The sequence below is a fragment of the Vespa crabro genome, chromosome 10, assembly GCF_910589235.1.
Source record: "Vespa crabro chromosome 10, iyVesCrab1.2, whole genome shotgun sequence".
Classification (NCBI taxonomy): domain Eukaryota; kingdom Metazoa; phylum Arthropoda; class Insecta; order Hymenoptera; family Vespidae; genus Vespa; species Vespa crabro.
The window spans coordinates 3,776,008-3,788,655 of NC_060964.1; the positions used below are offsets into that span (position 1 = coordinate 3,776,008).

A 12,648-nucleotide genomic window follows, 5' to 3' on the forward strand; every position below is an offset into this window, starting at 1 on the left:
GAAAAATTGTGCGATGAAACTTTTTATCAAATTTTATGTTTATGAAATATCAAAAAAAGGCTATTAAAACAGATTATTTATCGTTAAAAGTAGAATAAAGTGCATATATTTCTTGTCAATATACATACGTTTTTATATCAATGTATAGTTTCAAATCATATATTACATCTATTTAATATATCGTCATAAATTTTCCTTTCATAAAGAAATGATTTATTATTTGTAAAACATAAAGCGTGCTACAATACATGAATCGTGATTAATTTATAAACATAACTGTTGGTGCCTTTATGATGTTATAATATATATCGAACTAACGTTAAAATGCACGATTTTAATCAAAAGCAAATGCATTAAATAAATCGAGCTACTACACGAATAAGCATAACTCGGATTAGAAAGTTATCTGTTACTAAAATCGAATAATATACTCACGCCACATGTTATATGTACGTGAAACACGTAATATTCTACAGTATTTTCCTTTGAATAACATATGAACCTATGTATGAGGGGGTGTAATTTTGAACGACGATTTGTACATATCTGTAGCATGTAAATACACTTGTGAATATATATTTCCTCTACGCAAATTGCTGACCTATCTCAACTTTATTATCCTCTTCGTTGCATGCGATCGCACTAAAATGTAGCACTTTGTTCCTGTTTTTTTAGATAACGTTTAAAGAAAGGGGATTCACTATGAAAGTTCGTAAACAAAACTCATTCGAAAAGTTTTGTTAAAAAAGTTACGTTTAAAGTTCACGAGATAAGTATTTAATTTCTATAAAACTGTTACAAATCCTATTTCGTTACTCAATTAATATAGTCATGCAATAGTTTTACTTAAAATGAATTCCTTGATAGTAATATAATACAAATCATTAAATCATTTGAATGATAATTATTTTAATATCGAATTAAAAAGAAACATAATTAATTTATTAACTTTCTTAGTTTCTTATATATATTCTTAATTATTGCTTACTCTAGCTTCTTCCGTGGTTTCGGTCATGTCAAAAATTTTTTTCGTCGTTCCAAAGTAGAAGAAATAGTCCGAACGATGCACGTCCTTATGCAACTTGCACCGTAATGCGACATTAACTGCGTATCTAAGCCTTACTGCTTGCCCTATCTCTCCCCCTTTGTCTTTCCTCTCCTCCTCCTCCCATTCTTACTTACTCTTATTCTTCTTTTATTTCAAAACTATAATTAATAAATCATATCAATTCTCTTTCAATTCTCTATTCGCTAACTTTAATATTCGATTTAAACTGTCGAGATTTTTCATTAACTAATTTTTATTTCGACAATGTGGAAATATTGAAAAACAAAGGAAAATAAAAGAAAATGTAATTACGCAAATTAGACATCTATTTTTTCAAAAGAGAATAATTATTAGATATAATCGAATAATAAACGATATTATCGATGACAGAAGATCGTAAATTTTATATCGGATAATCGTTATAACTATAACAATGGAGTTAGTAATGATTAAAAGCGTGTATCGAGTATTGACTAATGGTTAGCTGATAGGCCAAACCAGCAAGTAGTACCACTCTGTAACAGGACAGACACAATCGAGAGTACGTCTGTGTTTACGATGTAAAGCTATAGTTTGAATCGTATTTATACAGAGATTATAGTACATACAAACATTCAATTCATCTATTAATCAACATTTTAATATATTGGCGATCAATTTATTTAAAAAAAAAAAAGAACTGATCAAAGAGGTCTTTAATCATGTTTTATAAAAAGGTTTCTTTTTTCTCTTTTTGAAAGAACAAAACATTCTTCATAGATATAGAAATGTATTTATATAGAATTATCAGAACTCATAAAAAAAACAAATCTCGGAATTGTTGTCCTGTAATTAGTTGTTATACGGCACAAGGATATGTAACTGGTTATTGAAATATATGTTTTTGTATCGGCAAAGTAGATGATATTAGAAAGGGAATAGGACAAAGAGTAATGGCAAAAGAGGTCAGTTATTTATTGAATCTACCGAACAATAGTAAGAGGGAAGGAAAGGGAAAGAGAGAAACAAGAATAATGAGATTGATAGGACGACGAACGAAATCTATGGAATCCCCAAGTTTGTATGCCTCATTCAATAGTGCTCTTAGCTGCTTTCAGATAATTTTGTACCGGATGTCTATCCATCATTTTCGGTGCATCTGTTGCACCGAGAATATAACGTTCATCCTTTTCGAGATGAATTACAAATCTATATTTAGATAATTCATCATCTAATCATCTTCATAAATTATATAATAATTCATTAAAATTTTGTCGATACATTAATCTTCCATAATATTTTATTTTTTCTCAAAAGTTCTTGGACAATTCGAAAAGATCGCATTTTATATAGTTCTTCATTGAAGTATCAAGCACGTACATTTTTATTTATTTATATGATTCTTTCAATATTTTTCCGTTTTTAAAATATTAAGACTTATGATTAATCGATATTTTTGATTTTTTCTGTTTTTCTTTTTTTTTCTTTTCTTTTTTTATCATCTAGCTTAATGAATTTGCATAGCGTTAAGACGCATTTTATTTCACAAATTGAACGTATCGACTCTCTGGCGCTGATAGATAGTGTCTCATTTCAGGAACACAGTATAACACTCTATCGTTTCATAGGGCGCATGACTTGTAATGACATTAAAAGTAAGGTTAAGTTATCCATTTATATTTTTTATAAGTATAGTTCATTGCTTGTAATATTCCGTCCCACATCTTCATGTGATATTAATAAAGTTATTCGTTCATTATTTCAATTTAAATATACTTGATTAAAAATCATTATGTTACCTTCGTTTTTGTTTTACTCTAATTGTCTAATTGAAGATGATAATAAACAGTAAGTTAGAATGTACTTGATATATATTATATTTGTTACATTTTAAGTTACATATAGAGTTAAAATTTGTATGTATTATGAAGCAGATGCAGAGATGATCAAAGTTCATGTGAAAAAGAAATAAAAGATAAAGATAAAGAGAAAAAAGTGGAAGCTCTTAAGAAATGCTATTTTAATTTTGTAAAAATGAGAGATCGTGTTAAAAGATTGAGCAACAGGAAATTTGTATTTGACTGAATTATATAAAAGGCTGTATCAGTTGATTACAACGATATATATGAAGAAAGACAGTATATATAATTTTTTGGATAAGATAATCCTGTAGTTAGTGATATAAAAATTTAGAAATAAGATAAAAATAAGTCTTATGGAGAACTATTAGAAAAAAGATATGGAGGAACTGAAGAAAAACAAAAAAAGTATTTTAATAATTAAAAATAAGTAAAATAAAAGATAAAGATAAAGAGGAAGAAGTGGAAGCTCTTAAGAAATGCTATTTTGATTTTATCAAAATGAGACATCGTGTTAGAATATTGAGCAATGGGAAATCTGTATTCGACTGAATTATATAACAGGCTTTATCGGTTGATTACAACGATATATATGAAGAAAGACAACATATATAATTTTTTGGATAAGATAATCTTGCAATTAGTGATTTAAAAATTTATAAATAAGATAAAAATAAGTCTTATGGAGGACTGTTAGAAAAAAGATATGAAGAAACTGAAGAAAAACAAGAAAAGTAAGTATTTTAATAATTAAAAATAAGTAATTTACATTTTAATTTAAATACTTTATAGCTTTGAAAATTATACTAATTATATATAATTATAATATTTTTACTTTTAAGGAATAAGGCTAAAAAAAAAAGAATTCTTAATGGAAATAGTTTAAAGAGATCAGCATATATTTAGAGAGGATTATAACATAATAAAAGGAGAAGATGTATTCCTCCTGTATTTAAATATAATTTTGGCATCAGCATGATATGTATATATATATATATATATACCATGCTGGTACCAAAATATATATACACATATATACATACATACATACCATGTTCGTGCCAAAATTATATTTAAATTATAATTCTCTCTAAATATATATACATTTATATTTTTATAAATGAGATATTGTTAGATATTGCTTCTTATAGTATACACAAAAAGAGACAAGAAATACATGTATTTAATTATTTCAGATGAAAATAAAAATTACAAACTGGATAATGAAAATATTAAAGTATCATTAAAATGAGATAATATACAGTTAATGAGGTATGTATAATACTTAAAATATGATTATTAGGAATAATTATAAGTCATTTTTTCTTTGTAATATGTTCTTGATAACTTATTAAGTTAAGTCAATAAGATTCTAAAAGAGTTTATCAAATTTAATCCATTTATAATCACAGCCTGTATATTAACGATAAATAATGCATTGTCTAGTTAAGGTATAAAATATTTTTATATTTATAAATAATACTAAATTTTTCTGCTTAAAAATTATTAGAGATAAATTCATTTCTATAATTATATTATTAACGTCATAGATCTATTCTTTTATAATTATGGCACCGGTGCTGGTGGTAAAATATATTCTCCTTCAATTTTACATTCATCCTTCCAATTATTAGGGATCATTGGTTCTAAGATTTTTATAAATTTATCTATTGGACAAATCGTGGCACATCCAGGTATAGTCATTGGGTATGGTTCATGGGTAGTTGTATTTCTTAAAAATACCTTTTATGGAAAAATATATATATAATTATATAATTGTATTAATAGAAATAATGATACCTCTCTTTACAAGTGGAATTATTACCTGAACATTCCAACCATAGGCATCTTCATGAAGCTCTATCAGAGTCATAATATTATATTCTGGCATTTGATCATTCCAAATGTGTAATACATCAAGCAAAGTTACCACAGTACTATCATGCCCTACGTACATAAACATCTTTCTTGTTTCAGGATGTAAAGTTCCTTTTTTTTTGGCTATCATATCATAAACGATCTTTTTAAGCAATGGGCCGCCTTTAAGCCGCTTAAGCATATCGTTATATGTGTTAAGTTTAAGATCATACAATGTTAAGGGTATTAATTTATCAGGGTAATATTTCTTAGTCCAGTCAGGTAAAGTCAATTTCATTGTTTCCTAAAAGTAAATATTTTTATCTTATTATTAATAGTGTCAGTACTTAACGTTAAACGAGGTAAACTAATATATTTATAATTTATAATATTTTTCCTCACGTACCTCTGCTTTTAATGTGCTGTACAATGAACTAACATCTTCAGGAGATTCAATAGTCATGCCAGTTAAATTTGTTAATTCTTCATAAAGTTGTTTATTTTCATTCTGCACATTTTGAACTTCTGGTAATTGTAATATAGTATTACGCGCTTGAGCATATTTAGGGCACGTATCCCATATTAACATAAGCTAATAATTCGTAAGATTATATAAAAGAATCGATAAAAATTTATTAGTATATATTTATGTATATTAGAAACAAAATTATCTTACAGTATCTTCCGAGCGTCTTTGATAAAATAATGTAACAGGTTGCCAAGGAAAATCAGCTTTGAATGATTGCTCTTTAGTCGGTTTCCATAGGCCAGCTGCTTCTAACATAGCTGACATTTTAGTACGATCGACAGAAGTACATTGCAAATAAAATATATCAGGACTATAAGTCTGACCCAAAAATTCATTATAACGTTGTCTTAAAAAAATTCCTTGATTATATTGATTAACTCGACCTACCTAGATTCGTAAAAATATAAGGGACATAATAGTTACAAAATTCTAATAAAAAAAGAAGCGTAATATTAAAAAAAAAAAAAAAAAAAAAAAGTATTTTTACATTTGTTAATTGGCCCCAACCATATGGTTTCATGGTATCCTTAACATAAGGATCATTTGGATAAGTATCTTGGGGAGCTCGTTCTCCATGACGCATAATCTAAAATTTAGAAAAACAATAGTACATTAATACAATATTCATATATGCTTAAAATTTTTTTGTCCGTAATAGAATATAAATGGCCTTTTTTTTTCCTTATCGATAATGATAAATCGATTTAATTACGTCTCTTACGTAAACGAGGCCACATGTACTCATCGTGGAACACGACATTCTACCTTATTGCCGATTCTTATCATTGATGATAAATGGATAAAGATTATATAGTGTATATGAAATCACGCGAATGAAACTGATGTAAAGAAAAAGAAAAAAAAAATATACAAAATTTTTAAATAACTATAAAGGAAATGTATACATATATTTTTTATTTATTGCAAATATGTATATATATATTTCCTATTTTTTGAAAAAAAAAAATATATATATATATTATATGTATAACACATACACACATATTTTTAACAAATTAATTTATGCACATCACTTAATTATTGCAATAACGATAAGTAAAGAATTAAATTGAGCACATGCTTTTCGTATCTCTGATTTCTTAATCTTCTAAGCATAATATTATCATGTGAAACTTACCGCTATAACAAGACGCAAAGTATCTTCGTTAATTTTGTAATTATGTGACGCTTCGTTTTCTTTAACATCGCCACTTGAAACAGGAGATTCTGAAATATAAGTAGTATTATTTCGTAAAGATATGATGAAGTCATAAGGAAATTAATATATACATTTTATAATTTCAAAAATTGCTTTAGCATGATGATGCAACTAACAGTCCGTAATACTCGTCAACTCTATGAATAATAGGATATAAAAAAATAATGATATGTGAAATGAAGTTACCTAAAGTTAAATTTAATTTTAAAACAATTAAAAAAGTGAAAAATAATAAAGAATTCATTTTAATAATATGAAAAGAAGTTAATTGTTTTATAAACAGACTTTTGCTTAACGAGTACGTAAAATATAAACTTTGGAGTTACGCGTGCCGTATGCGCGCCAATTGAAGCTTTTAAACAAGCGCGAGTAGATAAATCGCGCATCCCCACCATACACAAGAAATGACTACACATAAGGAAAGTTTTGTAATAGTATTGAGAATGATGAACATAATGTAAATTACTATATATATATATATATGTGTGTGTGTGTGTGTGTGTGTGTGTGTGTGTGTGTATGTATGTGTGTGTGTGTGTGTAAATATATATATATTTATATATAATATAATATGTATATATTTAATATATATATTAAATAATATATATATATATAATATATATATATATATATAAATATAATTATATATTATATAAATGTAAATATATATATATATTTATATATAAATTGTTAATAATAAAATAGATATCGAAGTGTTGCACATACGTGCTATATACTTAGATATATAATATAATCTTTTATTATTAGATTACTACATGTGGACATATTATTTTATATTTATTTTTTGTTTTATATATACAATGAATAAAAAGAAATACGATCAAAATTAGTTACGATCATCATACAATTACATTAGATAAATTATATTATGTGTATGATATATAGATATAATTAATGATATTTGATTAGTGATAATAAGGTCATTATTGCAGTATAAATTGCGTTCTAAACATTGAACAAAGAAAGAATAAATTAATTTTTATGATCTTCAAGTTCAAGGTAAACAATCATTCTGTCTGTCGTATTCGTAGTATTCATACAAGATGAAATTTATGATTTCACATTGAGATAACATTATCGATTAAAAAATTTGAACGAATCATAATATTATAATCCTACTTTAATAGTAGAATATTACTGTGTGTGTTCTAAACGAACGTTTGTTGATATTATTTATTTCAGTATAATTTAAATACAGATAATTATATGTTCAATATAAATATTGATAAATATAATATTACATTATATAGTTTATATTACTTATATACTTTATATAATACAATATTACTTTAGATATATTAAACGATGAACGTTTTATCGTAGATTAAATTAGATTAAAAATTGGATCATTAAAGATCATTAAAAGAGTTTAAGAAATTAATTATTATGAATCTAATTATTAAACTAATTATTAATATGTCAATATTTTGAAATAAGGTAGTAAAAGATTTTATTAGTTTTATCGTCTTTGTAATTATCTCTGAACTCGTAAAGATGTCTTTCTTTTACGAAGAAATTTTTTGATATATACCTACACACAGATATATGTGTGTGTGGGTATGTATATATATATATATACGATTGTACCAAATGCCCTATCTTAATTTTGTTTATATCATTATTCAATCAAATGTCATTGGACAAATTGGCATAGATTGAGACTGGTAGATACTAACGTTACAGCGTGATGACGATGTAACAAGCCAACTATAATAACGAGCGTTTAATACGAATAATGCGACACTTGCAAGAAGGCGATGTAAGTCACGTCTCTGACCGATTTATTTCCGAGATTATGTGTATATTATACAGATATATATATATATATATATATATATACATATATATATACATATATAATATATAAATGTATAAATCGCGTAATCTAACTTCTTACGATCGTCAAGGGCAACGGACAATCAAATTTTTCATTTGTTTTCTATCATAAAGATAGTTAACGGAATATCGTTTTTTTAGAATGAGTTCCTTTTGGATTATTATCTATCAGTCTCGATTTCTCTTTGCTTGACTCGCGTCCTTTTTCTAGAATCACAAGACAATCGTATAAAGAAAAAAGAAGGAGAAACGAAGAAAGCACAAGAGCAGCATATGATAGCTTTTGGTTGAGGTTTCTCGTAAATATAACATATACATACTTAGATAAAGAGAAAGAAGACAACGTCGAAGGTCGCTCAAAGAGAAAATACAAAGTTTAGAGTCAAGGATAAAAATCACCAGCCGTGGATCACATAAACGAAGGTAGCCAAACGGTGGTGCCCAAACACCGAAATGCTCGTCGCAAAAAAGCGAAAAGCGTGACTAGTGATTCCAAGGTTTATCTAAAATTTATTTTTTATATACACATAAACACAGTTTCTATATAATTTAAGTATCCATTGGGTTTTGATAAAAAAGAATTTTTTTTTTTTTTATATTTTTCAACAATGTCCCAAAATATGACGATATAATAATAATAATAATAATAATAATAATAATAATTTTTCTTTATTAATTATATACATATATATCATAGGGGAGGGTCATGACAAATCCTTGTGGAGAATTCCGCAAGGATATGCAAAAGCGTATCGCGCCAGGAGGTCCACAATCGGCTATATTACCAGCATGTTCCATGACTACGATTCAAACTCAAAGTGTCCCAACAACGCCAATGCGACCACGATCACTTTATACGACTCACAGTTATCACGCTCAGACCGAGGACACTAACTTTCAAGTATGTATATTTATATCTGTAAGTTTCACTTCTCTTTTTCCTCTGTTTTTTTTTTGACTTCTCTACTGTCTATTGGAAGCCGCATTCTCGTGTTACCTCTTTCGTAATCGTCCGAGAACGAACTTTCAGCGATACAGTGAATTTTCCAAGTACTTCGAAACACCACCAGCGGATCAATGGACTGGTATGACGGGTACAACTACTTATTCGAATTCGCCGGCAATTTGGAGACAGCCAAGAAATCTTAAAACAATCGCAGCTCCTTATTACGCGAATGAGGAACCCTGTGTTTATACGGAAAATTGGAGAGAACATGAAACCGATGCGGGTTCCGGAGGTGCCATTACAACACCACACGGTACCATCTCCTTGAGACTCCGCAATAGGATTCGAGTTGATATGACGGTTGATCGTGCTGTGAGAGTGATCAATTTTAAGGTGCGCTTATCATTTTGTACAAATATTCGCTTCGGTGATATCAATGAACAACAGTTCTCACTTTATAATGATCCCTTATAAATTTTACTGATGATTATATTAACACATTATCGTTCGGAGACATAAAAATATGTTTTTGCTCGTAAAATACCGGAGACATATAAATAGGGTTTTACACATTCTGCATTAAATGCCATCGACCTATAAATATGTGTTACAATATACATACATATATATATATATACATATATAATGTGTGTTATAAAGAAAAATACAGACATTATATTCTACACACAGACTACATTACAGACTACGCGTAAAAGTTTTTTCGCGCAAACAGCCTGGACCGTAATGTGTTAAAGAAAAGAATATTGACACCATTGTTACATATATCTGTTAAATCTTTCGTCAGTGCAGAATAATATCGTGCTTTCGTTAAGTTGTTCTGGAACAGCCTCTGCATTACTACATCCGAATGGAAGAATATATCAATATGGATCGCGCGTTGAAATTCTAGCTCATGATACACACGGCAATAATAAGTTAGTTATCTCTGAAAGATTATAGAAAAAGATCGACATTATAATCAATTATAATTTATTCTGATAGATATGCAAAGATGTGGTACAAGGGTGTTAGTTTTACATGTGAACAATGTGCTCTTGTATATTTAGTGGATACAGCGGGAACAAGAACGACTACTGACTCGTTTTTGGATATGAGTCAAGTATATAATAGATTAACGATCCTGGAAATCTAATGATCTTAATTATATTAGTCGTTTATTTTTATACTATTTTAGGACATTTCTTTAAGTGTTTTTTATTCCGGCTCGCGACATGGATCGACGTGCTTACAAGAAGCGACTACAGTTCTCGGAGCTTCGCAATATTGGATTACAGATGAAGGTGTTGAAAATTGGATCATCAATAATGTTAGAATTTCTCAGACTCCAGATGGACTTGTCAGGTGTGTTTCTATTTATATATTTTCTTCTATCTCCTGTTTTAGTTATATATATATATATATATTTTTTTTTATCATAAGATAGTGTTAATTATTTATTGATAAGTGTATAAGTCTATTAAAGAGTCATATGAAAATATAATTAATTGGAATAAATTCCTTATCATTTTTAACAGAATTGGACGTAATAGCAACAAATATCAGTTACGAACGTCACCTAGCAATGGAACTGCATCCCTAACAACTCCGTTTCTACATTGCACAGCCTCATTGGGTCAAACATCTCATTTATTTGTACGCCGAGGAGAACGGCGCATGCATTACGATGGAACAAGTTTCATTGTACGCAATGCAGGTCACAGTGCTGGATTTGACGATAATGACCAATTAAAAGTCTATTGAGAAGTTTGACTATTTATTCGATGAGATTATACTTATTAATTATGAATGTAGTATAGTCAATAATTAAATATATTTATCGCTTAAAAAGCTGGTCGATATATAACATTAAAGGAATTTTTATAATAAAAAAGCAGTAATATATACCGAAATTACGTACATATGTTTAGGAACATATGGATGTATATTTGCGTATATAATTATAATTATAATATAAAAAAGTTGGAACATGAAGATTGCATATTATTGCAGTAAACATTTTTTTTTGTACTTGACATTTAATAGAATTGCATTTCCAACATGTTTAGGAATTTAATTTAACTGCTTTATTGTTAAAAACAATAACATTAGTATAATTCAAGTATGTTCTTTACTATTATTTTTTGCACCTATTAATAAATATATAAAAGATTATGTATTGTATCTTGTTTTGTAATTTATAAAAAGTACAATTTTATTAATTACAGTAATTATAATTATATTATATGATACTTATAGATTATTTTACTATGCAATTTATTTTATAAACTTTTATTTTCTCTATCAATAATATTTAATAGTAATGCATCAATTTGCAAATTCTCTTAGATAAATGTTATATAAATCTCTCTGATTAAAATATAATATATTTATAAAAATACATTTAATTGTTACAGCAAAGCTTAGATACGATGGATACCATTATGGTCTTGACTTTTAATATTACATATGCAAGAAGATTTATTAAAATCAATGAAATTTATTTCATTGTTGTAAAGCTATACATAAAGAAAGTATTAAGTTAGTAATATGCAATATTTATTTAAAATTAATAATGCAAATATAATTATGGCATATTTATTATTAAAAAATTATAAGAATGTACAAACTATGTAAGATTTTTTTTTTAAAGATAAAATTTTAGAGAAATATATAATACATCATCAAAATAAGTATTCTTTAATCAAACTTAGTTTATATGCTATGAAATTTTACAACAGAATCATATTAGAAAATAAAAATGTAATAGACATTTATGTAAAAATGGAAAAAATTTTTTACTGTATACTTGGTGTTTTAAAAGACAATGTATTTTTACAATTTTAAAGGAATTTTCTTTTCTTAATAAGAATATAATAAAATTACAATATATCAATATTTTATTTGATAAAATGCTGTCATAAAAATAGTTTATACTTTGCTTTAGATTTGATATAATTGATCAAATTTTTAATATAAATAATTAGTTTCAGTATCTTAATCATAACAATTAGTAAAAAATTATTATAAAATAGATCAAAATCCGCGATGATTGAAGCGCTACCTAGTAGAACATTTCGAAAGTTTCGTAATTTATAAGGAATATAATGTAAAACTACGAATATCCAGGAGCGTTACAAAATACTGGGTCAAAAGGGGCTCCTGTAGAATGTCGGTAATGCAGAGATATATATTATCATTTATGTTAGCGATCCTATTAAATATTTGTAATGAAAACTTCGTCATGATAAAGTAAAATAAGTATTGAGAGTGAAGGATATATTATTACGATACAGTTGATGATTAAATAAACGATCTATTATATGAAACATCTAAAAAGACAACTTGAATAATTTC

General features: G+C 27.0%; 2 protein-coding genes across 7 annotated transcripts; one reads left to right on the forward strand and one right to left on the reverse strand.

Annotated features, from left to right (window-relative positions):
* Window positions 1-2,637: 2,637 nt before the first annotated feature.
* Window positions 2,638-11,155, forward strand: LOC124427399. 5 transcript variants are annotated; one of them, XM_046970285.1, is made up of 10 exons: window positions 2,638-2,875; window positions 2,959-3,620; window positions 4,083-4,158; window positions 8,560-8,845; window positions 9,046-9,249; window positions 9,379-9,687; window positions 10,105-10,229; window positions 10,297-10,414; window positions 10,490-10,656; window positions 10,830-11,155. In XM_046970285.1, exons 5-10 carry the CDS (start codon window positions 9,055-9,057, stop codon window positions 11,053-11,055), a joined length of 1,140 nt encoding a protein of 379 aa, XP_046826241.1. In that variant the 5' UTR covers window positions 2,638-2,875; window positions 2,959-3,620; window positions 4,083-4,158; window positions 8,560-8,845; window positions 9,046-9,054; the 3' UTR covers window positions 11,056-11,155. The 5 variants fall into 5 exon arrangements, with proteins under 5 accessions (XP_046826241.1, XP_046826242.1, XP_046826245.1 ...); XM_046970286.1 differs by having other exon boundaries at window positions 2,962-3,620; XM_046970288.1 differs by having other exon boundaries at window positions 2,646-2,682.
* LOC124427398 (lysosomal acid phosphatase-like) lies at window positions 4,257-7,021 on the reverse strand. 2 transcript variants are annotated; one of them, XM_046970282.1, is made up of 7 exons: window positions 6,678-7,021; window positions 6,411-6,499; window positions 5,760-5,858; window positions 5,420-5,659; window positions 5,150-5,335; window positions 4,712-5,047; window positions 4,257-4,629 (listed from the first exon to the last, which is right to left on the reverse strand). In XM_046970282.1, exons 1-7 carry the CDS (start codon window positions 6,733-6,735, stop codon window positions 4,453-4,455), a joined length of 1,185 nt encoding a protein of 394 aa, XP_046826238.1. In that variant the 5' UTR covers window positions 6,736-7,021; the 3' UTR covers window positions 4,257-4,452. The 2 variants fall into 2 exon arrangements, with proteins under 2 accessions (XP_046826238.1, XP_046826239.1); XM_046970283.1 differs by having other exon boundaries at window positions 6,563-7,021.
* Window positions 11,156-12,648: the final 1,493 nt, after the last annotated feature.